The sequence below is a fragment of the Rattus norvegicus genome, chromosome 2 (assembly GCF_021556685.1).
Source record: "Rattus norvegicus strain SHRSP/BbbUtx chromosome 2, alternate assembly SHRSP_T2T, whole genome shotgun sequence".
In the NCBI taxonomy this organism is placed as follows: domain Eukaryota; kingdom Metazoa; phylum Chordata; class Mammalia; order Rodentia; family Muridae; genus Rattus; species Rattus norvegicus.
The window spans coordinates 225,941,618-225,968,934 of NC_141535.1; the positions used below are offsets into that span (position 1 = coordinate 225,941,618).

The 27,317-nt window shown below is 47.2% G+C and overlaps 2 protein-coding genes across 5 annotated transcripts in view; both read left to right on the top strand.

Annotated features, from left to right (window-relative positions):
• The first annotated feature begins 2,137 nt into the window (after window positions 1–2,137).
• On the top strand, window positions 2,138–22,798 carry Bdh2 (3-hydroxybutyrate dehydrogenase 2). 2 transcript variants are annotated; one of them, NM_001106473.2, is made up of 10 exons: window positions 2,138–2,223; window positions 6,411–6,561; window positions 8,218–8,296; window positions 9,540–9,636; window positions 10,928–11,036; window positions 15,456–15,516; window positions 16,631–16,744; window positions 19,025–19,083; window positions 19,833–19,925; window positions 22,544–22,798. In NM_001106473.2, exons 2-10 carry the CDS (start codon window positions 6,460–6,462, stop codon window positions 22,595–22,597), a joined length of 768 nt encoding a protein of 255 aa, NP_001099943.1. In that variant the 5' UTR covers window positions 2,138–2,223; window positions 6,411–6,459; the 3' UTR covers window positions 22,598–22,798. The 2 variants fall into 2 exon arrangements, with proteins under 2 accessions (NP_001099943.1, NP_001426359.1); NM_001439430.1 differs by having other exon boundaries at window positions 6,482–6,561.
• Window positions 22,799–26,094: 3,296 nt separating this feature from the next.
• The window catches only part of Slc9b2 (solute carrier family 9 member B2), a 34,139-nt gene continuing 32,916 nt past the window's right edge, over window positions 26,095–27,317 (top strand). The window contains exon 1 of one of the 3 annotated variants that reach the window (XM_087633283.1): window positions 26,095–26,365. The gene's annotated coding sequence lies outside the window, so the exon portion shown is untranslated. 3 annotated transcript variants of the gene reach the window in all.

Below are 27,317 nucleotides of genomic sequence, written 5' to 3' on the forward strand. Positions count from 1 at the left end.
AACATTTAACTGGGGCTGGCTTACAGGTTCAGAGGTTCAGTCCAGTATCATCAAGGCAGGAACATGGCAGGATCCAGGCAGGCATGGTATAGGCTGAGCTGAGAGTTCAACAGCTTATCTGAAGGCTGCTAGTGGAAGACTGGCTTCCAGCCAGCTAGGGTTGAAGGTCTAGCCTAAGCCTAGAGTGACACACCTACTCCGATAGGGCCACATCTCCTAATAGTGCCACTCCCTGGGCTAAGCATATACTAACCATCACAGTAGCTTCCACAGTACAATGCCTAACTTCCCTCCGCCTTTCATGTTTATGTAAACACGTACACACAATTTTAAATGTTTACATTAATTCTAAGTCATTACTCCATGTAAAACAGTTTGAGTTTGGAGGAGGGGTCCTGCTTTTGTTCAGGATTGAAACCACATACTTATGGATGGGACTCTTCTTCCTTTGAGATTAAGTCTTACTGTGAAACCTACTTAGTCCTCATAATCTCCTACCTCAGCCTCCCAAGTACAGGGACTACAGACAGATCCCTTGGGTTTAAATCTTTGGGAGAAAGAGACAGAGACAAAAGATAGTCTTGGAGCACTCTCATAACCATTAAAAAAAATGTCTTTCAAACCCCAGAGAAGTTGAGGAAAATACATGTCTGTTAAAGTAAGGTGCACAGACAGAGGTGTCCGCTGTAGTAAGCTGACATTCTTCCAGCAGGAGTGCGGCAAACACTGGGCTGCCCTTGCACACCACCCTCCCTCCTTGCCACATCCCTGGCAGAGATGCAGTTTCATTCTCTTTTCCCGCATAAGAACACTGCAGGTTGGCCAGGTTACTGGTCCTGCTAACTTGACTACCAAAGGGAGACAGGATTTATGTCTTTATTTTTAAACTGCCCCCCCTCCTTGAGGGGGTTGGTTCTTGTTCTGAATGAGGGTCTTCTGTAGTCCAGGCTGGCTGTGGAGTTAAAGGCAAACTCTGTGATCCCCTGACATCTTTTTGAGCTCGGTGACAGGCAATGTGCCAGCATGCTGGACTTTATACCGCTCTAGAGATTGAAGCCGGGCCCTGTGGCATGCCCTTGAGGGAGGAAAAGAAAGCCCTCACGCACTGAGCAGCGCTGGAAGTCTGTTGTTCTGTTTGTTTGTGTTATTTTAAACCTTGTCAGTCCCACCTAACACCAGCAGCAAACAAACAAAGCACAGACAAGCACTGATCACAAGTTTCCACACCCACAGAGGGCAGAGGTGCCAGCCACCCCAGCCTGCCTTACAGCATCAGCTCTGTCTTGTTCTGCTCCGGCCGACCCGTGTGCATCCGACTGACTGACTGTGAAACCCACACCTCAGTGGCCTCTCAGAGAGAGGAGCAGAACCAGAACCTTCTGAGAGGTATCACTTTCCTCTTCAAGAAAGAAGCCCTCAGAAAGTACAGCCTGTGTCTCCGCCAGACCTGCATGGCTGCCGACCTGAGCAACAAAGGAGCTGGGAATCCGATAGCTTGGCTTTGCAGCCTTCACAGTGCCGGAGCCATGGCGAAGTGTGCCAAGCATGTGTGAGCCCCTCCATTTCTGCAGGACATTCACACACGACCTACATGACCACTGTGCACATGGGTCAGAGTAACCCACAAGTCTCTGGCCCAGCCAAGACCTAGTCCTTTCCTTGTGACTCCATGCCTGTGTTCTTCAACCAACTTGCTTTCCTGCTGTTTCGCTCTGTCGGTTTCAAGACTTCCGTTCTAGCTGGATGTGCTCCACTACTCTGAAGGTGTTAGACTCATGACAGATTAACGTCTGAAACAAGATTTTAGGCACAGAGAAATTTTCTTTTCCCCCCTCAAAGCAATCTAGATTAAGGGTTAGGGTGACTAGAATATTTAGTGCCTCGGGTTTCTTGTGTGTTTTCCAACAGATTTCCTTCCACCTGCAGATTCGCGGCCATTCAATCTGGCCGGCTAAGTAACACGCACAAACAAAAGACAAGCCTTTGTTAGGCATTAACAGTTCCACGTTGTGCCCACTAGATGGCAGCATGGACACATCTAACGCGCATGGCCGGTGCACTGCCCCTTAAAAGTTTGCTCAGCCGGAATTAGCAAACCACAGAGAACGGACCTGAACTCCACCTCCCAGCATGCATTAATCAGCATGTGACTTCTCCTGCACAAAGATCCGAAGTCTGTCTTCTGAAGGAATCTGGAGGACTGTGTGGACTCGCTCTTCTAAAGTAAGATTTTTCTAATAGTTTTCGACAAAACTTTTGGGGGATTAAGCGGTGTAGCTTTTGTTTCCATATTGTCCCGCATCGCCAATCAGAAGATGAATCTTCAGTTAGAATGGGAGTTGGAAATTCTCTTGTTTGAAAATAGCCAAAGAAAGACAACTTTTCCAGTAGCTGTCCTAAGTTGACTGCCTCGTGAAAATATTTGGAATTCCTGAAAATACTCCAAGCCTTTCCTAATAAGAAGACATTTACGGTTTTAGTACAATCTGCAGAGTAGGAAAGTCACCATTGCTAAGAGTGGGCTCACTTTATAATTTCTGGACATATTCCCACTCTTCTCTCACCCTACGACCCCCCCCCCCCGAAAAAAAAAAAAAAAAGCATGGAGCCACAAGGAAAGGACTAGGTCTTGACTGGGCCAGTTCTCCATATTGCCTTGAGAATGCTTAGAGAGCAGCTGTAGAAAACGTTTTGAAGTAAATAAAAAGTAAGTTTTGTGTCTGGTTGCTTCCGGGCAGCCTCTGGAGCATGGAGGTGCTTAAGGGAGTGTATAGCAAGTGTCTTCTCTGGTTCTCAATCTGTGGGTCCCCGCCCCATCACAGGGGTTCTAATTGGATATCCTGTATACCCCGGTATTTGCATTCTGATTCATAATAGCAGCAAAATGACAGTTATGAAGTAACAACAAAAATAATGTGATGGTTGGGGGTCACCACAACATGAAGAACTGCATTAAAGGGTCGCTGCCTTAGGAAGGCTGAGAACCAGGGCTTGGGAGGGTGAATGCCCACCATCCCTAGGGCAGGCACTGGATAGTGAGTTCCTTATGCTGTGCTCGGGACGACTGCATCCCTTTCTACAAGCACAAGTTGACTTTCTCCAACCACCACACCCTAAGTGAAATTCCCTCTTGCCTGCCTTTAAAAAGCAAAGCGCACTGCATCAGAATTGGGCAGGCACCATAAAAACAGGTTCTGTCACCCAACGCGTGCGCAAGGACTGGGAGCGCAGCACGTGGGCTGTTGGTTGGCTTCAGAAGCCCCTCTCACAGCGTGACGACTGCGTCGGGCTGGATCTGAGAGGAAGGCTCCAATAGAAACCTAACAGCATGGCCTTTATTAGAGGAGATACAGTTGAGAGGAAATGACAAGGAACCAGGTGAGGATGCCAGAGGCTTCAGAGCCTGAATGGAGGAAGAAGGCGCCCTGAGCGCTTCCTTCAGCAGGGCAGGGCAGGGGACCCTAAGGAGGCTGTGGAGAAGGAGGTCTGATCATCCATCCATCACGGTCTGCACTAACGTGGGAACAAAGAGCAAAGGTGCCCCCAGGGTCAATGGGAGACCTCCTCTTGAACCTGTGGCTGGAAGGCATTGTATTGATAGGTCGGTCGCTCTGAAAAGCTGCTCAAAACACAGTCTCTGACTTAGCCTCACCCTCACAGGCGAACAGGCTGTCTGTCATCTGTGAAGCACCGCCCACCCCACCCCCTTTCCCATTCCTGCCGTTTTGCCAGCGACCTCTACACAACTGTACCCATTTCCTGCGCCCGATGCCCTCACTACCGCTGCCTAGCTACGTTCTGGCAGAAATAGGTCCTAAAACACAAGTCTGGAAATATCCCATGCTTTCTCCAACTCTTTCAGTGCCAGCCGTGGACAAGAGCAACGGGCACTTCAGCCGTGGAGTTAAGACCAAATATGGAGGGTGCATTGGGGATGCAGGGGCAGGGGGCACAACTACGGGAGGAACAGAAGCAAAAGCAAAAACACCTAATAACTTACCAAGCCAAAGAGAACGGGTAAAGTCAAAGGAGAGGACAAAGGGGCGCTGGAGAGGTGGCTCACCAGTTAAGAGCGCTACCAAAGGACCAGGGTTCAATTCCCATCATCCAAGTGCAGCTCACAATGTCAGTAACTCCAGTGGCAGGAGCTCTGACGCCTTCACATGCAGGCAGAACACAAAGTACTGACTGTCACCCACGGCACCCCATCCAGCCGAGGTGGCACCCCAGGTGCTTTGTTAAGGGTGGATGAGCAGAAGGAATGTCAGGACTCATTTTCCCTCCTGCCCCTCCCTGTGTGGAGGACCGGCCATCTTGCCCAGTCAATGTAATGGGGGGAAGGGCCTCCTACTAAACAGAAAAGTGAGGCCTCTGACAACTTTTGCCTTTTGCTGTGCTCCCCCTCCCTTCATAAGTGTTAGTTATAAACACCCCTCTGCCTTGTAAGTTGTTCTGAGGTCCCTGAAAAGGACGGAACAGTCTTCACGTGACACCCCCGACACCCTGTTCCTTGTTGCCTACTCCTCTGTCCCTGAGGTGTGCATCCAAGCCTTGACTAAGTGGCTCACACCGAATGCCCGTGGTGTTTGGGGTTCTCCACCCTCCCTTTCAGCATGTAGTGACCACTTGTTGTCCTGGTTAGTTTTATGTCAACTTGAAATAAGCTAGTCATCTGCACCAAGGGAACGTCAGTTGAGAAAACGCTTTCATAAGATCCGGCTATAAGGCGTTTTCTTAATTGATGATCGGTGTGGGAGGGCCTTGCCCAGTGTGGCTGGTGGCCCTGGGTTTTGTAAGAAGGCAGACAGAACAAGCCATGGAGAGCAAGCCAGTAAGCAGCACTCCTCCATGGTCTCTGCATCAGCTCCTGTCTCCAAGTTCCCGACCTGACTTCCTTCAATGATTAAGAGCAACACGAAAAAATGTAAGCTAAATAAATCCTTTCCTCCTCAACTTACTTTTTGGTCATGGCATTTCATCACAGCAGCGGAAACCCTAAGATACACGAGTTCAAATATTTCTGAGGCATGCTGAAACTTTATAAAAACAACCAGCACTCCAGGGGGGGTGGACTGTCCTCAGAGCAAGAGTCAGGAAGCTTGACTTACTTGCCTCTGCCACCGACTGGCTGGTTCCGTGATCTCAGACTGGTCCACTGTGCTTGTTGATCCTATCAGGCAAGAATAAGGCCACTACCATAATTTTGAGCCAAAGCTGAAGTAAGCTTGTTATTGGGTTGCACCCGAGAGCTGGCTAGCATGGGGTTAAAGAGAACATCCCTGAGTCTGTTTCTTAGGACCCTTTTAAGGAGTAAGATCACCTAGTTGCAAAGCAGGTTTACAGAGGACATTGGAGCCTAAGGAAGTGCAAACAGCAGCAGCAGCAGTGACAACCTCAAAACCAGCAGGCATCACCATGAGGTCACCACTCACCTACGGAGGGTGGGCTCAGGGAGGGGTGAGGAGGGTCTGTACTCCCCAGAACAAGTCAAGGTCATGGGATCGAGTAGGTCAACTGCCAAGAAGAAACTTATTTTTAACAATTTGGCATAATGGCTCCTGCCTTCAAAATAGAGTCAATCAAGTTCTTCCCGTTCTTCAAAATCAAGGTATGGGTATGGTTTCATTTTTCCAACCCCTCTGGTCAGTGAATCTTCAGTCCCACTAGGAAATCTTTTCAAGGGAGAAGGAAAAAAATCACAAGGTTGCTATTGTAACTTGGCAACTGTTTACAGAGAGGGAACAGGCGACTTGAAACAGTGGAAGCTTCTATTCTCCGGGCCCACCCTCCGCGAGGTAGTTAGTTACAGGACGTAAACGGAAGAGCAGGAAGGAGAGGTAGAAGTGTTTTTGTTTTACCTTTGCTAACCGAAACCAAATAGTGGTGAGGAGTGTAAAAGAATTTGGTGATGGATGGAAAAGCGTGTTCCTGGCCAGCGGTCATAGTCTGCGGGGGGCACAGGGTAATGGTGTAGACAGTGAGAGGAACCGAGAGAAGCCAGTGACTTTCATTCTGGAGTATTGACTACTGAAACTTCAGGAAACTGCTGGAACTCTACAAAATGCCAAGGCTGTGGTTAACGGTTTTCAGAAAAGAAAATTAAAAACAGTTCCAAAGAGCAAGGGCAGACAGAAACAGGAAATGAAGCCGTAAAACGTGGGCCAGGCAGTGAGGGAGAGGGCAGCCTCCTCTCCTGGTCTCAGCATTAGAGGATGGGATGGAATCGAAAGCTGGATTCCATCTCGGTGTCCCTCACCAGTCATCACCTCTGGGGCTGTGCTGACTGTGCCCTTTTGACCTATGCACTGGGGTGTCTAGAAGGAGCGCCCCTGAGTAACCGAGTGGTGGGGCAGTTTGCAGAGGTCCTTTCTCCATGCTCTTAAAAGAACAACTTGATGCATTCTTTCCAGATCTACCACCTGCAAATTGATTTCCTACAACTTGAGCCATTAAAGGTGCATGTTTTTGGATTGCACTGCAGGATCCACCATGGGCCGCCTGGAAGGGAAAGTCATCGTCCTGACAGCTGCCGCTCAAGGGATCGGCCGGGCTTCTGCTTTAGTGAGTTCTTTCCTCCTCTTGTTCACTGTCCAAGTACTGAGATGTGCTGTCTGGGGCCAGGGTTGTTTAGTTCTCTCTACTGTTCTCTGTTTCTTTCCCCTTTTCTTCCTTTTCTTCCTTCCCTTCTGCTTCTGCTTCTTCTCCTCCTCCTCCTCTCCTCCTCCTTCTCCTGTTGCTGCTGCTTCAGCTTCTTTTCTCCTACTCCTCCTCTTCTATTTCTTCCTGCAGCTTGAAATTGAACCCAGGATCTCAAACATGCTAAGCATACACTCCTGCCACTGAGCTGTATTCCAGCCTTGCATTTAAGTCTTTACCTTTTAAACTTGTGATGTCTTTTTCAATGTATTCGCAAGTGTTTGTATGTGTCTGTATGTGTTTATGTGTGTATGCACGTGTATGTATTTGCATCTATGAGTGTGTGTATATGTTTGTGTGTGTATGTGTGTATGCATGTATGTGCATATATATTAGTGTGTGTGCATGTATATTAGTGTGCGTGTGTGACTATATGTATGTGAATGTGTATGTATGTCCATTTTTCTCTTAAGTCTTCCCTTGCAATAGCACATGGAGGCCCTAGAGAGGGCTCAGCGGGTAGAGGCACCGTCATCCAGGCCCTGAGACCTACTCTTGACCCCTGGGAGGGGAAGGAGAAAATGTTACCACAATGTTGTCCTCTTACCTCCAAATTCATGACATGGCCTATACCCACACAGGAACAAACACACACACAGTAACTAAATAAATAAACAAGCAAACAAATAAATAAATGTAAACGAAGAAGTAAAGCATGGATATGACCTCAGCACAGAGTAACACGATTGTAGAAACGAAGCTAGAGGCACTAGGGAATTGTTTGTTTGTTTGTTTGTTTGTTTGTTGAAACAGGGTTTCACTGTGTACTCCTGGCTGTCTCCGTGTACAGACCAAGTTGGCCTCACACTCACAGATATCCGAGTGCCTCTGCCTCTCAAGGTCTGGGATTAAAGGCCTGCGCCACCCACCCAGCTCTCAGATACAGCCTTTGGTTTGGGGGTTGTCCTTTACTATCTATTTTTATTATTTCATGTACATGAATGCTTTACCTATATGTAATACGTATTCCAAGCACATGGTCTCAGACCTCCTGGACCTGAAGAGAACACAATTTTGAGCTGCCCTATGGGTGCTAGGACCAAACCCAATCTCTGAAAGAGCAGCCAGTGCTTCTAACCACTGAGCATCTCTCCAGCCTCCAGTTAGAGGTTTTGTTTTAGTTTTTGGACAGGGTTTCTCTGTCCCTGTCCTGGAACTCTGTGAACCATGCTGGCCTGGAACTCACAGAGAGCTGCCTGCCTCTGCCCCACAAGTGCTGGGGTTAAAGGCATGGACCACTACCACCCGGCAAGGTTGGTTTTTGTTGTTTTTGTTTTTGTTTTTGATATTGTACTGTTCGATAATACAAGGTTAAAGCGAAATGGAAAGTATAATCCCTGTTGCTCCAACGACTGACAAAAATAACCACAGTGCGGTAAGGGGGAATTGAGATATGGAAATTTCACTATTTTATAGGAAAACACAGCAAAAACACCATGAAAGGGAAGAAAATTGCTTTCCACTTTTGAGAGCAATTTATCCAAGCAAGCAAAGGACTGACTTGCATTTTGTTTCTGGCAGGCTTTCGCAAGAGAAGGAGCCAAAGTCATAGCCACAGATATCAACGAGGCCAAACTCCAGGAGCTGGAAAATTACCCAGGTGAGCCACCCGACTTCGGCCTCACAGTCACGCAGCATAGGAAACAGGCACTGGGCAAGCATCACAAGGGGACTCCAGCTGGTCCACACACCTCCTCTCCCAGCCGCGCTCCTCCATATCCTATCAAATCCGGGACCCACAGGAAGCAGTCTGGGTCGTCACGAGTGTAAGGGCGAGTGTGAAGGCACGTGCTTAAGGTTTTCTATTGCACAATGCTCTGAGAGCTTTCGCTCCTAATGACAAAGTTCTGTGAGAATTTGCAGTTGCCAGGTTAACTATTAATGACTCCCTCTCGGCTGCCCAAGACTCCTCTGGAGCAGCCTTGTCCCAAGTAACATGATATGATCCTCTTGTACTCTTGCAAAGATTTTTTTTGTAAGCGCCATTAAAAGCTAAAAGGCAGGGGGAAGTCGGCTGGTCATTTGGTTTTCTGTTGTATTTTAGTTTACTAGGTGGAAAATTGAGATGTTCCATGAAAACGTGAAATCCACTGCATAACACAGAGTTTTTTTATTTTATGGTTTTGGTCTTATGTGTATGAATGGCTGACCTGCAGCAAGTGCACACAGTATCCCTGGCAGGCGGAAGACTGTGATGGAGCCTCTGGAACGGGAGTTATAGACGGCTGTTAACCAGCAGGGTGTGCTAAGAACCAAACCCAGATGTTCTAGAAAAGCTGACTGTGCTCTTAACTGCTGAGCTATCTCTGTAGTCCTAACAGACATCTTATCGAGGGAGTAGAAGAGGACTCTTTAAAATTTGTATATCTTTAAAAGAAATTTTTTAAAGATCTGTTCCATTTTAATTTATGTGTATGTGAGCCTGTGTGTGTGAGACCGCACAGAGGCCAGAGGGGACGTCAGAGCCTTCCGAGAGGGTTGCAGGCATCTGTGAGTCACTTGATGTGACAGCTGGGATGGGAGCTCCAGTCCTCGGACAGGGCGATAAGTGCTTCTGACCACTGAGCCATGTCTCCAGCCTGAGATGTGTGCACTTTAATATATGCTTGACGGACATGAGTCATCTACAGCCTGGGTGGAAATGCTCCTCCTTCTCCTCCTCCTCCTCCTCCTCCTTCTCCTCTTCTTCCTCCTCCTCCTCTTCCTCCTCCTCCTCTTCCTCCTCCTCCTCTTCCTCCTCCTCCTCCTCCTCTTCACACTGCACACCGCTAATCAGCCAAGTCTTCGAGGTTACATATTTTAGGAGTTCTCTATAAATACATCTCTTTTACTTTTTTCGCCAGGTATTCAAACTCGAGTCCTTGATGTCACAAAGAAGAGACAAATTGATCAGTTCGCCTCAGAAATTGAGAAGATTGATGTTCTCTTTAACGTTGCTGGGTAATTGTGAACTTTTTACTTCACTCTGAGAAAGCTTTCTGTGACTTTATTAAAAAGAGTATTGCTAGTATAGAAGAATGATGAACTGACAGAACGTGGCATATTCCTTAGGAAGTTGGGGTGGATGTCACACGCCACTGTACAGTTTAGCCAGGGAGACAGCTACGTCACGTGGCATGAACTTGGCGCCCATAGGCAGTTAAAGCTGATGAAAGGAGTGGGCAGCGACAGAAAGTCTGGAAATTAACCAAATCAGTGGTTTCTGATGTTTCATTTTATAAGTGATCTGCTCATCTGTCTGCAAGGTTATATCTGGAGACATAGCGATTGGCTTTTGGTCCTCAGCTATGTGGAGGATGCAGGAGATGGTTTGTGACTCTTGCTACAGGAAACTGGCCAAATGACTAACCTGCCGCATATGGGAAACACTCCCAACCACATCTTATAATTGACTACGCAATCTCAGTTCAGAGGACCAAGTCAGTAAGGACGCCAGGTTCAAGAAACTTCCCTAAGGAAGAGGGACTTGTAAGGGAGCAAAGATGACTTTAGAATTCTCTTTGTTCTTCCAGTTTGCGTACAGTGCTAGACGTCACTTTGATACACTGATATTATGTGGAGGTTTGCCTGCTGTTCTAGATGCAAGCAGCCGCAATGTTACCTTACTACGCTGATCTATAGAGTCACTGGTCTTCCTTCCAGTTTTGAGTTCCCTGTAGAACTTTGAGCCTGTGCCACCAGAGGGCACTGTTGCCCTGGGAACACAAAGCAAATGGAGCAGCCTTTTTAAAGCACTGATGTTCTCAACACACTGTGTGCGAGCTCTGCAGCTTTTTGTGGCGAGGTCAAAGGCCAGAGGACAACTTGCAGGAGTCAGTCCTCTTCTACCACGCAGGTTCTGGGGATTGAACTCGAGTCCTTAGGCTTGGCAGCAAGAGCCACGTCTGAAGCCTGTCTGTCATTTTTATTTCATTCTCACCATGCATCTCCGGCTGGCCTGGAACTCAGTCTGTAGACCAACCTAGTCTCATACTTAGTGAGATGTAATACTCCTGAGTATTGGGACTAAAGGCACGGACTTTAATTGCAGGAGAGTGTGTGTGTGTGTGGGGGGGGGGGTGTTGTTGTGGTGGTGGTGGTGGCTGCTGCTGCTGCTGCTGCTGCTGCTGTTGTTGTATGTTTGTCCCTATAATCCTAGAGATTATACAAAGGGCATGTGGCACGTGCTTAGCACGTACTTTCCTTCTGATCCTTTAATTGCATTTCCCCCTCTGTTTAATCACTCTCTCAGTTTTGTCCACCACGGAACCATCCTGGATTGCGAGGAAAAAGACTGGGACTTCTCCATGAATCTCAACGTCCGCAGCATGTACCTGATGATCAAGGCATTCCTGCCCAAAGTGAGTGAGAGGACTGGCGGTCTGAGCAGGGTGTCAGCTTTCCCCCTGAGTGCACAGAGGATACACGTGTGTACTTGAGTGTGATCATAGCTAGCAGGTGGACTGGTGAACATTTACAGCAAGGCAGTTTAGAGAGATTAATCCACTTAATGCTCCAGCTCTTATATTCAAGGAACATTTATTAAGCATCTCCAATACCCTGAGCTCCAGGCTACACTGAGGAGACCCTGCAGAGAACGTAACCACGTTCTTTTTTGAAGAGAGTTTCTATTATGACAGGGTGAGGAACTCAATTGACATCTAAATATGTCGTGTAATATAAGTTGGGCTGGGAGTATAATGTGGATACAGTTCCTAGGGTAGCATGGAGGGCCTCTTGGACCACACTGGCAAATTGGGATTCTCGGAGGAAATGAAATGAAGGAAGGGGTGTGTGGGGAGATGGGCCAGGTTCTTGCTGCAGGAGAATCATCTGTGAGGTGAGTGATGTCTCGTCACATCAGCTGACTACACAGAGGGCACACCTGACGGGGGAGGGAAAGGCTCTTGTAACTAGCAAGTGACTAGAGTCAGCTGTGAAGCCCGAAGCTCACCCCGTGGGCCTGAGCACTCACATCAAGGTGTCTGTGCCCTAGGGCTCTTTTTTCCCTCCACTACAAAGAATTATGGGTTTTGGATGTTTTTATGGGTTTTGGATGTTTTTGTTTTTGTTTTGTTTTTATTATATTTGTGTGGGTGTTCTCTCTCTCTCTCTCTCTCTCTCTCTCTCTCTCTCTCTCTCTGTGTGTGTGTGTGTGTGTGTGTGTGTGTGTGTGTGTGTGTGTGCACTTACTTCCAGAGGCCAGAAAAGGGCATCAGATCTCCTGGGACTCGAGTTACAGACTGGAAGAGCGACCAGTGCTCTTAACCCTGAGCCATCTCTCAGCCCCTTTCTTTTGTTTGAGACAGAGTCTCACTATGTAGCCCCTGGCTGGCCTGGAACTTGATACAGACCAGGCTGACTTCAAACTCCCAGAGATCTCCGTGCCTGTCTCCGCAGAGCAGGGACTAAAGGTGTGCGCCACCATGCCCAACCTACATTTTACTGTCTAAATAGAGCAGCGCATGCCTTTTAGAGTGCAGGACTCTTCTGGGTGCTCCAGAAGGTGCAAATGTCTGAGCATGTATCCTCAAGCCTGGCTGGAGGTGAGTGTTTAAAGCGGTTGTGGCAAAGAGTAAACGAACAGACTGGACCAGCTCCGCTGCCCTGGAGACACACTTTCTGTGTTTGTTTCTGTTTTTATCAAGACGGATCTCACTGTGTAGCTCTGGCTGTCCCAGAACTCACTATGTAGACCAAGCTGACTTTGAACTCAAAGAGATTCCTCTACCTTTGCCTCCCAAGTGCTGGAATTACCAGCATGCACCACTACACCCGGCTTGAAGGTATGCTTTTTTTTTTTTTTTTTTTTTTTTTTGGTTCTTTTTCTCCGGAGCTGGGGACCAAACCCAGGGCCTTGAGCTTCCTAGGCAAGCGCTCTACCACTGAGCTAAATCCCCAACCCGAAGGTATGCTTTTTAAGTACTTGATTAGTGCTTAAAAGGAATCTTTGGTCAGCCCACATAATATTGGACTAGCTATCCCTTTAAAAGTGTGTTTCCAGGCCAGAGGATGACTCAGAGGTGAAGAGCGATGCTGCTCTTCCAGAGGGCCTGGGTTCAGCTCCAGGCATAGCGGCCTAAAATGACTGCAGCCCACAGCATTCGACACCCTTTTCTAGCCTCTGGAGCCATCCACACATGCAGCTTACACTCGAAGAAACACATAAATAAAAATGTTACCTTTTGTCCTTTAATACTTTATAGGTGGGGGTTGGGGATTTAGCTCAGTGGTAGAGCGCTTGCCTAGCAAGCACAAGGCCCTGGGTTCGGTTCCCAGCTCCGGAAAAAAAAAAATTTATAGATGTTGTTTGGCACCTTAATGTATCTGTTTGAAGACCAATACTTTGTGTAGGGTTTGCAGGAGGAACTGAAAGGGTCACAGAGGACAAGATGGTGGCACACAGCAACACATTGTAAGCGCGGGTCTGAAGCAGAGGCCCGGGGAGTGGCTCTGAGGTACCATGCACGTGGAACTCAGGCTCTCAAGGGAATATTCTTTAAACACCCGCGCCCAATCATAAGGTTGTGATTCTAGCAATGATAAAATGCACTTCTGCTTTTAGGGATGTAGAACCCACAAGGCCTCCGCACCTGTTGTTTAAAGTGGCTTTTCCACAGGAGCAGGGCACACGCCTGCAATCTCAGCCCTTGGAGCTTTGAGCAAAGCGCAGTCTTGGTGGGAAAGACGCATCTTATATCTTGCTTTCTAGTCTCGGACACTGGCATTCGAGTCCCTGAGGACTCTGAGCCCCAGGTCACATGTCCTAGGAGACGGCACTTGTAGGATCTCAAGAGTCTGTGTCTTCCATCAGAGAATGAGGAAGACACATTTTGAGTCACTTCAGTCCTAGCCGTCCGGGGGTTTCTGTATCATTAACTATGACGCACAATTACCAGGTTAAACCTTTCCAGGATGGAAAACCAGCGCAGATCTGAAAGGTCATTTGGTCAAAAACATAGGAACCGACAGAAGAATTGGTTTTCGGATAAATGCACAGGAAACCATCCCTAGATTGCAAGGCCAGTCAAGAGGCGGAGACCAAGTCTGAAAATAGCATACGGAGAGTCATTGCAGAATGCGGGTCAGGTAGAAGAGAAGATCCATTTTAGCAAAACATCGGAGCTGTCTTTGTTCCTTGGATGTTCTTCTTATTCACTTTTCCCCCTTGCTGTGTCTTATCAGGGTTGAACCCAGAGGGATTCAGACAACCCTGGCTAAGTGAATCGAACTTCTCTTTCCAGAGGGTGGCCAAACATTGACCCTAGTGACTTAGAATGCCCAGGAATGCCAAGGAGCTGAGCTGAGCTCTGGCAATGGGGACAGAAAGGGTGTGTCTGAGGTACACTAGAGTGATATTCTGAGGTTCCTGGAGGTCAGTTGTTGTAGACCCCTGACTTCACGGGCATCCTGCGCAGGGAGCCAGGAGGACCGGCACACCATGACAGCACCATGACCCTGGCAGACAGGCTGGAAACAGCAGTGGAAGCAGTGGGCAGGACCGGGTGGGCTGTGTGAGTGTTAGGCTTATGACTTGCGTCTCTGAGGTGACTGAGTCCTGCACTTTGCCTGGAAACTACTGAATTTCAGAGGGACATCGCCAGTCTACCCTAACAGACCTGTGCATGTTATCTAAGTGTTAAAAGTTGGTTATGTCAGATAAGAAAAATGATAAACCAGACTATTGGCCCTGTTTTTCTGAGGCAGAGTCTTACCGCATATCACTGGCTGGCTTATAACTCACCATGTGTATCAGGCTGGGCTTCAGCTCACAAAGTTCTGCCTCCCTCTGCTTCCTGAGTGCTAGGATTAAAGGGGGCAGGGCAGGAGGAATTATGTCTGGTTTTAGATCCCCTTCATTGTGTACAAAGGCACTTTGCAGCCAGGCGTGGCAGTGCACGCCTTTAGTGTGCATGCTGTCAGTTCAGCACTCAGGGGATGCAGAACCTGGTGGATCTCTATGAGCTCAAGGACAGCCTGGTTCACAAATCGAGCTCAGGACAGCCAGGGCTACACAAAAAAACCCTGTCACAAAACAAGAAACAAAACAAAACCAGAGGCACATTTAAGTAACTATTGCTTCCCCTCTACTATGTCCCTTGGCATGGTTGGTCACCCCAGCCTCACCTGTGTGCTTCGCCCATGCAGCCCATCCAGCCCATCCCTTGCAGTTTGCCCTGAATTCTCTGATCTCGGGTATAATAAGCCCTAAGTATTAATATGGAGTGTAAGAAAAATGCCACCAGAAAGCGGATCATCTCGGCCACCCTAGCTCTGAGGCCTCCCTTCACAAAACCTCTTTCCTACATTGCTTCTAAACACTGGTAAAGAAACTCATCCAGCAGGACAGTTTTTCCCCTAAGTCCCTTACACCACCTGTCAAGATCAGTTTCTGGAAAGAACCATCTTTATTTGATTCTCAGGATGTCACAGCCATGCCAGACATCCTGTTCTCTGGCTGGTGTCCTGTCCCCAGCCGCTCTCTGGACTCTGCCACTCCCCAATGACTTGGCTTTCTCTTCTGTGCCCTCCACCTGGCAAGTGGTTTCCACTGAGAAACTGGTACCCCGGGCTGACGTGCCGGTCATCCCAGCTCTTGTGAGGCAGAAGTGTGAGGATCTTGAAGGCCAGCCTAGGCTGCAGTTTAAGAACCTGTCTCTAAAAAGCAGAGGGGGAAACAAAGAAAGAAAGGGTCTAGGTGGCTAGGAGTCGGTGCAAAGGTGCCAGTGACCGAGTGTATCAACAAGCAGAGTGGTGATGATTGAACCTTGTCTTGGCAGATGCTTGCTCAGAAATCTGGCAACATTATCAACATGTCTTCCGTGGCCTCCAGCATCAAAGGTAGTAATGCCTTCCTCAGAGTGGGGGGTGGGGTGAGTACACCCGGCCCGATGTTACAGCTGTTACCCATCTTGGCCTTTCCTTATATTCCTTCTATATGTGTGGAAGTGAAAATTGAATTAGGAGAAGAAAAGATTTACCAGGGAAGTAATCTGAAGTGATATGTTGAGTGCAAGCTGAGCTGGAAGCTCCTTGGGACCGAAAAAGAAAACAATTTTTTCCCACAGTACAAAAGGGGACAGATTCTGTCTTGTGCTTCCTATAGTCTCAGGTAGCCCCTGGCCTCCAATTCCTACTTGGAGTCAAGGCTGGCTTGAATTCCTCCTGGTCTTCGAACCTCTGCCTCTGAAGTGCCAGGTTATAGGGTGCAGTACCAGGCTCAGCTTCCGGGTCTGTTCTGTAGTACAGCAGAAGTCGGCACAAAGTGCTCCAAACACGAGTGGTCCTTGAGGTTACAACACAGGTAGGGGACCCGGACCCTGAAAGAGAAGTCAAGGAAAAGGGCTCAGACTAAACGGAGAGAACGTCCCAGCCTGGCACTGATGGGCTTGTGAGTTTGATACCTGGGGTGGGGCGAGGGCAGGATGGGAATGGGGAGTTACTGGGAGACGGGGGCTGGGGGTGGCTGATACCGGGATATAGAGTGAGTAAATAAATATATTTAAAAAACTGAAATCTCTGTTGAGACAGCATTCTTTCTCTTATAAAATATGGAACATACCCGAGTGGAATGTGGGTGAGGTGGCCTTTATACCTCTTCACTTAGGAAGTTTCTAAAAAGGAACGAGTGTTTCCTACCTGGTGTAGTGAAACCCGGTGACGGTGACAAGCAGGCGACTGCCGCAAAGCACACGCAGCATCTCAACACAAAGTCTAAGTTAGGTTCTCTACACTGGCAGCACTTTCTCTAGTCAGACGCTGCCTCGATCCCTATTGCAGAAGACCCTAGGTCAGTCGTTCTGCAAAGGGAAAGCGGATTTCAAATGGCTTTTCTTTTAATTAAAAATAAATAAATAAAAAGGAGTGTGATGGTAAGAAGTGGGAAAACGGTGAGTGGGGGACTCCCCTGTGCTCCTTTCTGAAGAAACAATGTCCCTGATTCCCTCCCTCCCAGGGGTGGAGAACAGATGTGTGTACAGTGCAACCAAGGCAGCTGTGATCGGCCTCACCAAGTCCGTGGCTGCAGACTTCATCCAGCAGGGCATCAGATGCAACTGTGTGTGCCCAGGTGAGCCCGGTGTCGGAGGGCTGGAAGCCTGGCCTTCTGTGACCGCTTGTCTCCATCGAGTGTTTTCATCAGCCTGTGTACCACATGTCCAGTTGCTTCCCACCACTGACAGACATCTGAACTAAAGGTTTGGCCTTCTTAAGAGAGCAGTATAGCTTTGGATAGACAGAGGTTCCAAGTCACTGGAAGAAGCCTTCATATGAAGGATTTAAAATCCAGCATGTGCGAGACGGTTTAGACTCAAGTGGCTGAGACACAAAACTGTTCCAGAACCTGTTGTTCTGAAAGCAAGACCATGATGACCTTGTCCGTGGAGAGTTGAAAAGCAGGGCAGTCCCATAGGACAGTAGGGGTCCACCAAAATGCCTTGGTAGTCCTGAATTGCTCTCTAGACCAGGCTGTCCTCGAGCTCACAAAGACCCACCTGCCTCTGCTTCCAGAGTGCTGGGATTAAAGGCATGTGCACCACCATCGCCTGGCTCTACTGAGGTTTTCGATAGTCCACAGCCAGAGTTGGGGGGGGGGGTTGATGTCTACCAGATGGGCATGCAGGAATTGGGGATGTCTTGGTAGGAAAGCTGTGTGTCATTTGGGAAGTCCCATAGATGATTCTATTGGATTCTCAGGCTGGGAACCACAGACTTACCCAGGGGAAACAATTAACCATCCACCATGCCTGCCCTGCAGAGACTGGGATGCTCAGTCCCATCAAAGCCACAAGTAACACTGAGAAAAAGGAAACTCAGGCTGGAGAGATGGCTCAGTGGTTAAGAGTGGTTTCAGAGGTCCTGAGTTCAAATCCCAGTAACCCCATGTTGGCTCACAACCATCTGTAATGGGATCTGATGCCCTCTTCTGGTGTGTCTGAAGACAGTGTATGTAAATATTATAAATAAATCTTTAAAACTCACTGTCCACACTTGACTACACCTGACCTTGGTGGCACTGGCCAGCAGGGGAAAAAATTGGCAAAAGATCTAGAATATGTGGTTGTTTCGTAGGACTTGGAAAATCAAACTCTGGAACAAGGAACTGGCTGTGAGTCATGGAGACCATCCCAGGAGGAGAGAATGGCTTAATGCCAACGGTTGTGAGTCACCATATCCAGCCAGATGTGTAGACATGGCACAGCAGACACCAGGACGTGGATTCGCACTAGCTCGCATTTAATATTTACCACTGCCAGCCACATGTAAAATATGACACCCACTTAACACTTAGAGCTGTAGGATGTTGAGGACTGTTATGGTCAGCCCAAAGTGAACATGGGAAAAGTTTGGACTCTAAGTAGGCTATTGACAAGCAAAACAGGGGAGATTTTGTAAATTGGTTAAATGGAATGTCTCTTCTGGAGTAATGAGGAGATGCAGACTAATGGAGAGAGTGGATCAGCTGAGGAGAAAATGGTGTGTGTGTGTGTGTGTGTGGTGTGTGTGTGTGTGTGTGTGTGTGTGTGTGTGTGTGTGCGTGTGTGTCAGGACATGATGGAGAACCTAAGGAAAAGGTTCTACATGGGGGCAGAGTCTGATTGAAGATTCTCCATCTCTCCAGAAAATGACAAATGGGCCCAGAATCAGGAAACATTTTCCGAACGGAGATCAGATCTATGTATGGCCTTCTTAATCGGGTGGTCCACAAAGTCAAGAGGGTGCCTTAAAATTTTTATATGCACAGAGAGAACAAGTGATTCGCCAGAGTACTGCTATCCTGAAAACAAAACACAAACCCAATGTTCCACAGAGAACTTACAGAGTACTTGAGTTAAGGAAAAGTCCAGACAGCTGTATGGGCTTGGGTACTAAATGGGTTTTAACTTTTTAATCCTTCTTATTTTTAAGAAAAATAGTGTTTTTATTAGAACTTTTAACAGTAGTTTAAAAAGCATATTTGAAACCAGTGAAAGCATGCAGATAGGTTAAGTCTATGGCCATGAATTGGAGCCCAGGATCCCCCATGGAGAACTTCACAATAGAGCAGAATGGTTGCAGTCATAAGGGGGGAAAAATAGCATGACTGTGTGTCACTGAGAGAGTGGGTTAATTCACCCAGAGTCCCAGCCTGCTGTCACAGAGAACCACTCTGTGTGTGTGTGTGTGTGTGTGTGTGTGTGTGTGCATGTTTAAAAGCATTTTGATGTAATTTCAAAAGTTCTTACCCTTAGTGGTCAGGCAGGTAGAGCTCAGAGTGTCATTTAAGAGAAAGGACAAAGATTTCGCTGAATATAAGGTTTAATTCCCCTGTCAATTGAAGTAACCACATCGAATGTCTCCTTTGGTTTAGGAACGGTTGACACCCCATCTCTGCAAGAAAGAATACAAGCCAGAGATGATCCCAAAGAGGTATGAGCATCTAACAGTTTGAAAGTGTCCAAACATTTTGTCTAAAATTAAAAAAAATTTTAAATGCCCTGTTCCTTATCTAGACAGATTCATAGATCTATGAATCTAGAGAGAAAACAAAGGATTGGGGGAGGGGAAAGTTACTGCTTGCTCAATGGAGATTTTCACTTGCCAGATGAAAAGCAGTAGCCGGGAGCTTGTGGTCAGTGGCACTAAGTGTCTATGGACTTATTACCCCTGAGCTGTGCACTTAGAATGGCCGAGACGGTCAGTTTAATATTACGCGTCTGTGGCCTCCCGCCTCAGCTCCCATGCTGATATTACAATCACGCACTGGCTTTGACCACAGTGGGCATCCTAGTGGCATTCTGGTTTTGTTTATTTTGTTCTTGTTTTGGTTTTCGACTTTTCAATACAAGATTTCTCTGTGTAGCCCTGGCTGTCCTGGAATTCACTCTGTAGATCAGGCTGGCCTCAAACTCAGATCCACTGCCTCTGCCTCCCAAGCATTGGAACTGAAACTGTGTGACCGCATGTCCAGCCCCAGAGGCTTTCTTACCTGTCAAAGTATCCATGGATGTCAGTGTATCATGATTAGTTTGGGTAACATGGTTGGAAATCTCAAAGCAACTTCAGCTGATGGCCCTCGTTCCTCTGTAGGTCCCTCCGACTCCAGGTCCCCTGACAATGGTACAAGGGCACACATGTGCCAGCCCACATCTCTTATATGGAACTGTCTCTGGTCATAGGCACTGAAAGCTTTCCTAAACAGACAGAAGACCGGAAGGTTTGCATCTGCAGAAGAGGTCGCCCTGCTCTGCGTATACTTGGCCTCAGATGAGGTGAGAGCCTCCCTTCCATTTGTACTTCTGTCACCCTGGGCTAACACACATCTGCTTCTCTTCTCAGTCTAGTGACTCTACAGTGTATAAGGCCAAAGTGCTCCGCCTACGTGATAGGATAAGCTGTGGTTTCCTTTACTCAGAAGCCACTGTTGTGACAGCGGCTCATCCTCAGTCAGCTTTTCCTGACTCAGCATCACGGCACCCGTGAAAAATCCAGGAAAACGTTAAAGCGCACCACCTTCTGAGACATGTGCTTTTTAAAATGACAGTCGTGGACATACTGGTTAAATATAAAAACCTCCTGGGCTAGCAAGATAACTCATGGGTAAACACCCTTTGCTGCCAATCGTGGTGACATAAAATCCCTGACACCCACACGGTGAATGGAGAGAACTGATTCCCGACAAGTTATCTTCCGACAGTCACTAGAGTGCCATGCACGCATGCGCACATACACGCACATAATAACAAAATGTAATTTTAAAGTCTCTCAATTATGAGAGTGGAAGGAGAGACATGAGCAGGTTACCAGGTTAATTGTGTTTGGGGGTAGAGTTGGTAGGACTAGTGACCTGTTTGGAGAGGTCCGTGGTTTTTCCTTATCTTGTTTGTCATCGTGGAGAAATGCCTAATTTGGTCTCTTTGACTTTATTTCTATTTAATAACCCATTTCTTCCCCAGTGGCTAGTGTGAATGCAACGACTGATAAAGCCCAAACGCTTACAAGGTGCAGAGCATAAAAGCGCTTTTGTTTTGAACCCACAACAGGCAGGAGCCACGACCGCACCTGTCTTTACCTTGGTGAACCAGTGAGGTTCGCTGGGATTCTGAACCAGAGCAGGACGGCTCAAACGCAGAGCATCATGGGAAAAGCCCTCCTTGGGGTGGGTGATCTCCTTCAGCATGTCCACCTCCATAAAGCTGGGGCAGAGGAGCCTTTGAGAATCTCCTGCTTTAGCTTCCCCAAATGTGTGAAGTCTGTTTACCTCTGGGGTCCCGAGAGTCTCCGTCCCTTCCAATAGGCTCCGTTTGGGTGGGGGTTACTCGCATTCTAGCTCCTCTTCCCAGTAACTTGGCGGCGCAACCCGTGTAGTTGATGACTCTGACCGACACAAAGGTTGAAAAGGTTTAGATACGGCCCCACGGGACTGTTAGCCACAGTTTGTAGGAGCTACGGAATTGCTAGGTAAATATCACTGAAGCAAACGTACCAGTCTTCACGTATTTAATTGAAAAATGTCCTCATACTTTGACGTCTTTGCCTCTGCCTCTGCATGACTGCAGCTTTTAGATCAGTGTCAAACTAAGGATACAAACGCGAGAGCTTAGTCTCCATTTTAAGTGAATAGCTTGTTTTAATTTTTGCATTCTTCGACAGGGTCATACACCCCTATGATGGATTTTGAGCCTATTTGTCCCCCATGAGTCTCTCTGTCTCCATCACTCCTTTCTTCCCAACAGGTCTCCCTCCTCCTCTCATTCCACAGCTTTTTAAAAAAGTGACTAAGTGTACCTAGGGCTGCCTTCTCCAGCAGGAGTATGGATGACCGTGGTGGCTACCTCACTGAAGAAGACTCCTTTCCCCCAGCCGCCATTAACGAACGACCATTATATCTTTTGCTAGCAATGAGGCTCTATGAGCCCCTCCCTCATCCAGGACGGAGTGTTAATGATCTCAAGTCTCTCTCAGGTAGCCACAGCCACCATGAATTCGTGAGTTCAAGGACCGTGTCAGGTCCAGAAAGCAAACTAAGATATTTTTAAACTTCTACCACAACTTCAGGATTAGTTCTCTGCAAAACAGAAATGTTTACAAACATGAGCCAATAATTTATTTTAAAGCCTTTAGTGTTGTACAGAATTGGGCATCTGAATCTAGTGTGGACTATAATAACATAATATAATATAGTGTGACATGTTGACGGAGTGCAAGAATGGTTGCCTATGGGCTGGAGAGGAGGCTCAGTGGTTAGAGCACTGGCTGCTCTTCCAGAGGTCCTGAGTTCAAATCCCAGCAACCACATGGTGGCTCACAATCATCTGTAATGAGATCTTACGCCCTCTTCTGGTGTCTGAAGACAGCTACAGTGTACTTATCTATAATAAATAAATATTTAAAAAACTGATTGCCTATATAAATGTTTAAAACACAGTTCGTGTGCCTCCCTGAGTCAATCAATTAATAGGCACTGCCTGCTCTCCCCATCGTTAGCATGGCTAGTTAGTGGCTAGCTAGTGGCTGACTCGGGTTTTAAACATGCATTAGTGGTCTGAAAGTTAGCTAGCTTTGAATGGCCGTGACTTTCAAAATGAAAACGAGTTGTTTTAGCATGTATTTATATCATCTCTCCTCAATTTTATGACACCCCTAACAGACCATAAGTAGCATGTGACATGCTCATAAGCCATCAAAAGGCCACTTGCCCCAGATCACGGGAAGCTCGGCTATTCCAAACCATCCCACCTTTTTGTTTGTCTGTTTGTTTGTTTGTTTTTCCTACATTCAATTAAGGTTTCTTGTTAGAATGGGGATCAAAAGTTTTATTATCTCACATAAGAAATGTTCAAAATGCACCCTGGTCCACCTGTTGTCTCTCCTGTGCTTGACATTATAGTCAGCCTATGTGACTGGCACCCCTGTCGTCATCGATGGCGGTTGGAGTCTGTGAGTGCATGGATCCCTGCTGGAAGACAGGCCCTCCCTAGCCACAGAGAAAAGCAAACTGGCCGGGTGAGCATCTCTCCTGGGTGACACTCATGAAAACAAGCCCTGTAAGGGTCGTTCCCAAGAGCGACTCGTTAATAGTCTCTCGTCTCTTCTGAAACCATGGTAAATAAATCAAATAAAATGTATTGATTTTTTGGCAAAAGAGTAGTTTTTTTTTTTAAATAAGCAAAGATTTGTGAGATCTTACTGCATAGCAGATAACTATTACAAAAGACTATGGCTTGGGGCGGGGGAGGCTTTTGCTTCACTGTGCAAAGGCGAAAAGGCAGGGTCAAGGTGCTGGGAGATACCACATCTAGGGAGGGTCCCTTGCCAGTGTGCAGAGGGTCACAGTGCTGTGGCCTCACTTGAGAGAAGCAGAGAAGAAAGAGCACAGGCCTTTTTGTCTCTTTGTAAGGCATTCGTCCCAAACAAGAGAGAAATTTCTGTTACCTAATTACTTCCCGGAAGGCCTACCTCAGACCAGTATCGCAGTGGGGATTCACCTTGTAACACAGGAAATTTGGAAGGCCACCTTAGTTTATGGCAACAAATAAAATTAAAGTACGAAAACAAAAGAAGTTGGTAAAGAAAAGAATTCCTTTCCAGTTTCACTTCAGCTTTCAAAACTGAATGTTTTTGTAAAGTTCTGCATTGTCCCCTATGCTGATACTAACGAGATCTTTACACAAGCATAAATACACACCACAGATAAAGATGAGCTGTCTTTGATGTCACAACAGGAGAATTTAGCCTTGTAACTACATTTCGTCTTGTTACGTAAAGAAAAATGGCCAAGTGTTTACCACGTATCAAGTGCTACTTTCTTTGTCTAGACATTGCTTAAGTCAGCAATTATATCGAAGATGGAATTAAGGATGTATAATTAACGTGCAATACGGTCAATTTGAGAGGATTTCTGTAGATTAAATTCAGAGACGTTGTTCACTGGTTTCCAGGATAACAAGTTAAGAGCACATGAATTTGAAAATGGGCTCTGCGGCTGGAGAAATGTCTCAGTGGTTAGGAGCACTGACTGCTCTTCCAGAGGTCCTGAGTTCAAATCCCAGCAACCACATGGTGGCTCACAATCATCTGTAATGGGGTCTGATGCCCTCTTCTGGTGTGTCTGAAGACGGCTACAGTGTACCCACATACATGAAATAAATACATAAGTCTTTAAAAAAAGAAAAAGAAGAAAATAGGCTCTGCATAAATATAAGCAAGTCAGTAACAGGAGACAAGTGAAAAGTTTTTCTTTTATTGGATATTTTTTATTTACATTTTAAATGTTATCCCCTTTCCCGGTTTCTCCTCCAGAAACCTGATATCCCATCCCCCCTACCCGACCCCCGCTTCTATGAGGGTACTTCCTCACCCACCCACCTACTCCCTCCCACCTCCCCACACTGACATTCCCTACACTGGGGCATCAACCCTTCACAGGACCAAGAGCCTCTCCTCCCATTGATGCCCTACAAGGCCCATCCTCTGCTACATATGCAGCTGGAGCCATAGGTCCCTCCATGTGTTCTCTTGGGATGGTGGTTTAGTCCCTGGGAGCTCTTGGGTGTCTGGATGGTTGATATTGCTGTTCTTATGAGGTTGCAAACACCTTCAGCTCCTTCAGTCCTTTCTCTAACACCTCCATTGGTGTCCCAGTGCTCAGTTCAATGGGCATCCATCTGCCTCTGTATTTGTCAGGCTCTGGCAGAGCCTCTCAGGAGACAGCTCTATCAGGCTCTGAGACAAATGAAATTTAAGCAAATTATTCTAGAAGAAGCTCATGTGAATTTATAAATGATAACCCTGTAGCATTCTTTTTTACACGTGGTTTCTTTCAGCTTTAAGGTTGTGTGTGTAAGCTGTTTTGTCGTGACCTCAAAAGGCCATATTGAAACCAGCTCCTTACTTTGCCTTTTCTCAGAGAGACTTTCTCAGGCACATTAGCCAGGATAATTGTAGGGTTCACAGTGAAAGGCTAACTCCATTTTGAAAAGGGTGCAGTTGATGAATATGAGTCGAAATTCACAACAAAGGGTGCTTGGGATGGCTTTGCCAAAGACTCCAATGATAAGGTAATGTTAGGGCTCTGGTCAGGGATTCCAGGAGCAGGGATTCCACTGACCCAGCCACCCAACTTGCCCTGGTTCTTCTTTAGTTGTCTGGTCGTTGTTTACGGAAGTCAGCCTCTCACAGATAGCTTTATATCACCCTTCCCCTGCCTCAGGAGTGCTGAGGTACTGAGGTGGAATATAGCCTGTGCTACCAGGCCTGGCTAGTTCTTCACTTTATGAAATTAGGGATTTGGGCTAAATGCCTTGACTTTTGTTTGTTTGGTTTTTTGTGTTTGGGTTTATTTGTTGTTGTTTTTTCGTATTATGATCAAAATGCTGTAACTTCTTATCTAGTGTATGAATGGAACACTGACGTTATTAGGAAAAGTATCTGCTCAGGATCTCTAAGACCAAGTTCTCAGCACAAAGATTTATTTGCCCCAGAGGGACAGAGGGCAGGGAATAAGACACAAAGACAGGAGATAAAGGACAAGGGAGAGAGGACAAAGGACTGCCTCTGGATAGAGAGGAGAGATACGTGGCCCATAGGAAAATGGCACAAGGTACAGGGGAAACTGCATGTTAGGGTGAAGTGTTTAATTTTAATTGGGCATGTTAATTACATGATCAAAGGGGGTGTTTGATTGCTGGACCTCAATACTTGAATAGCTGGACCTTGGTAGTCAGCCTTAGGAGGAAATGGCCAAATAAGGGAATAGACCTGGTGACTAGCTTTGGGAATGGAATCTGACGGATTTTAGCAGGGCAGAGGGGATGGGGAGAAGGGTAAGACCTGCTCGAGCCACGTTTGCAACACTCCAGCTGGCTAGAGAATTAAGGAGTAGAAATTCATGTATGTCGTGAGCAGGACACATAACTCGTTCAAAAACAAACGAACTCATTTAAACACAGTGAACTGTACAGCATAGATTCCATCAGCAAGAGACGTTCAGTTACTTCTGTCAGAGCTCAGACATTGTAAGTGATGAAACCAGAATGAACCCAGCCAAAAAGTTCAATGTTTTCTACTCATGCCAATAAAATCAAGACATATCAAATGAACATCATATGACCAATGGAGGAAAAAACAGAAAATATGTCTTAGTCCTGCAGGAAGAGGAAGCCAATGAGAATGGAAATTTTTGCAAGTTTTAGAAAATGAGTTTGTACAAAAAAAAAAAAGAAAGAAAGAAAATGAGTTTGTTTTAGAAAATTATTTTATTTCCTCTGAGAAAGGGTACTGGCTAGAGCCTAGGTTCATTCGGAGGATTTTTGTTTGGGATAGAAGTTTGCCTAGTACACTTGCATGCCTGAAATCCAAGACTGAACTTAGCACTGGCTCAAAGAGTGAAACCAGGGAAGGGATAAGAGCAACTCTCCTTTGAGATGCCCATAAACCCCTACTTGGACTTGGACGCGTCTTTCTGCCGGAAGCATTTCGTCTCCTTACCCCTAGTATTTAAAAATCTATGTTAAAATCTCCTAACGAAGTCCAACTCCCATTTAAACGGGGGTTGGGAGGGAGGCAGGAAAGAAAGACACCAAACTGGAAGTCTGATGGGAGGGACCGTTACAGTAAAACAACAGAAGAGGCTCACAGTGACTGAGGCTGCTCCAAGGTTTCACTCCGCCATTTGTCACCTGAAGGAAAGAATCCTACCTCTGCAAGGCCGGTGAGAAGACACTGAGAGTCCTGGAGTTGGCGTGGGATTACAGAATTTAGGAACAGTGAGCAAGCCTGAAGCTCCTAGGGGGGAGGCCCGCCAGAGGCTGCGGGAAGCTGGGGCGCATGGGCCAGGGTCTCCCTCTGGCTGAATGAGCAGAGCCTTGAACCTGGAGAGTGTGCCCCGCCCTGCCCCGCCCCGCCCCGCCCCGCCCCGTCCCGCCCTGTGCCGCTGGACCTCCCGGTTTTCCGCAGCCCCCCAGCCACAGCGCTTCCCCATCCTAGCACGCCTCGGTAGACCCGGGCTCGGTTCCCACTCAACGGAAGCCGAGTGGCCTGTGCGGGAGACTGTCAGGAAAGATGTGAGTAGCACCGAGCAAACAACCCACGAGCCATAGCTGGTGCGGGGGTGTGTGTGCACACGCGCGCGGTGTGTGCGCGGGTGCGTGCGTGTGTGTGTGTGTGTGTGTGTGTGTGTGTGTGTGTGTGTGTGTGTGTGTGACAATTATAGAATTATAGGTAGTTCAGCGGCGTTTTTTCTTGCTTTTGTTTTAGCTCTATTTTTGGGCTGGGTAGCCCCTCAGGGTGCTGAGAATCTTGGGTCTAGACACTGGACAGCATGATGTCTGCTCTTTTACTTGCCAGGCATCAGCTTGTCTCGCTCTTGCTCCAGATTCTGGTGAGATTCATTTCACCAAAACATTGATGGCAAGAAGCTTGCCATCGTGGAGGAGGTGCCTGGCACAGGTCTACTCGGTTTTCCCTAAAAGACCCACTCCTCTGAGGGGACCCCGCCCCTTAGCAGATGCTGGCATGATCCTCTCATGGGCGCCGGATTACCGATTCATTTCTGAATGAAAGGTTTGAATGTTCAGCAGACACTGAGCATGTCTTCCCTGAGCTAAGCAGGCACAGGAGATACAAAAGTGAATTGCACGCCGTTTCCGCCTTACAGGCGTTCA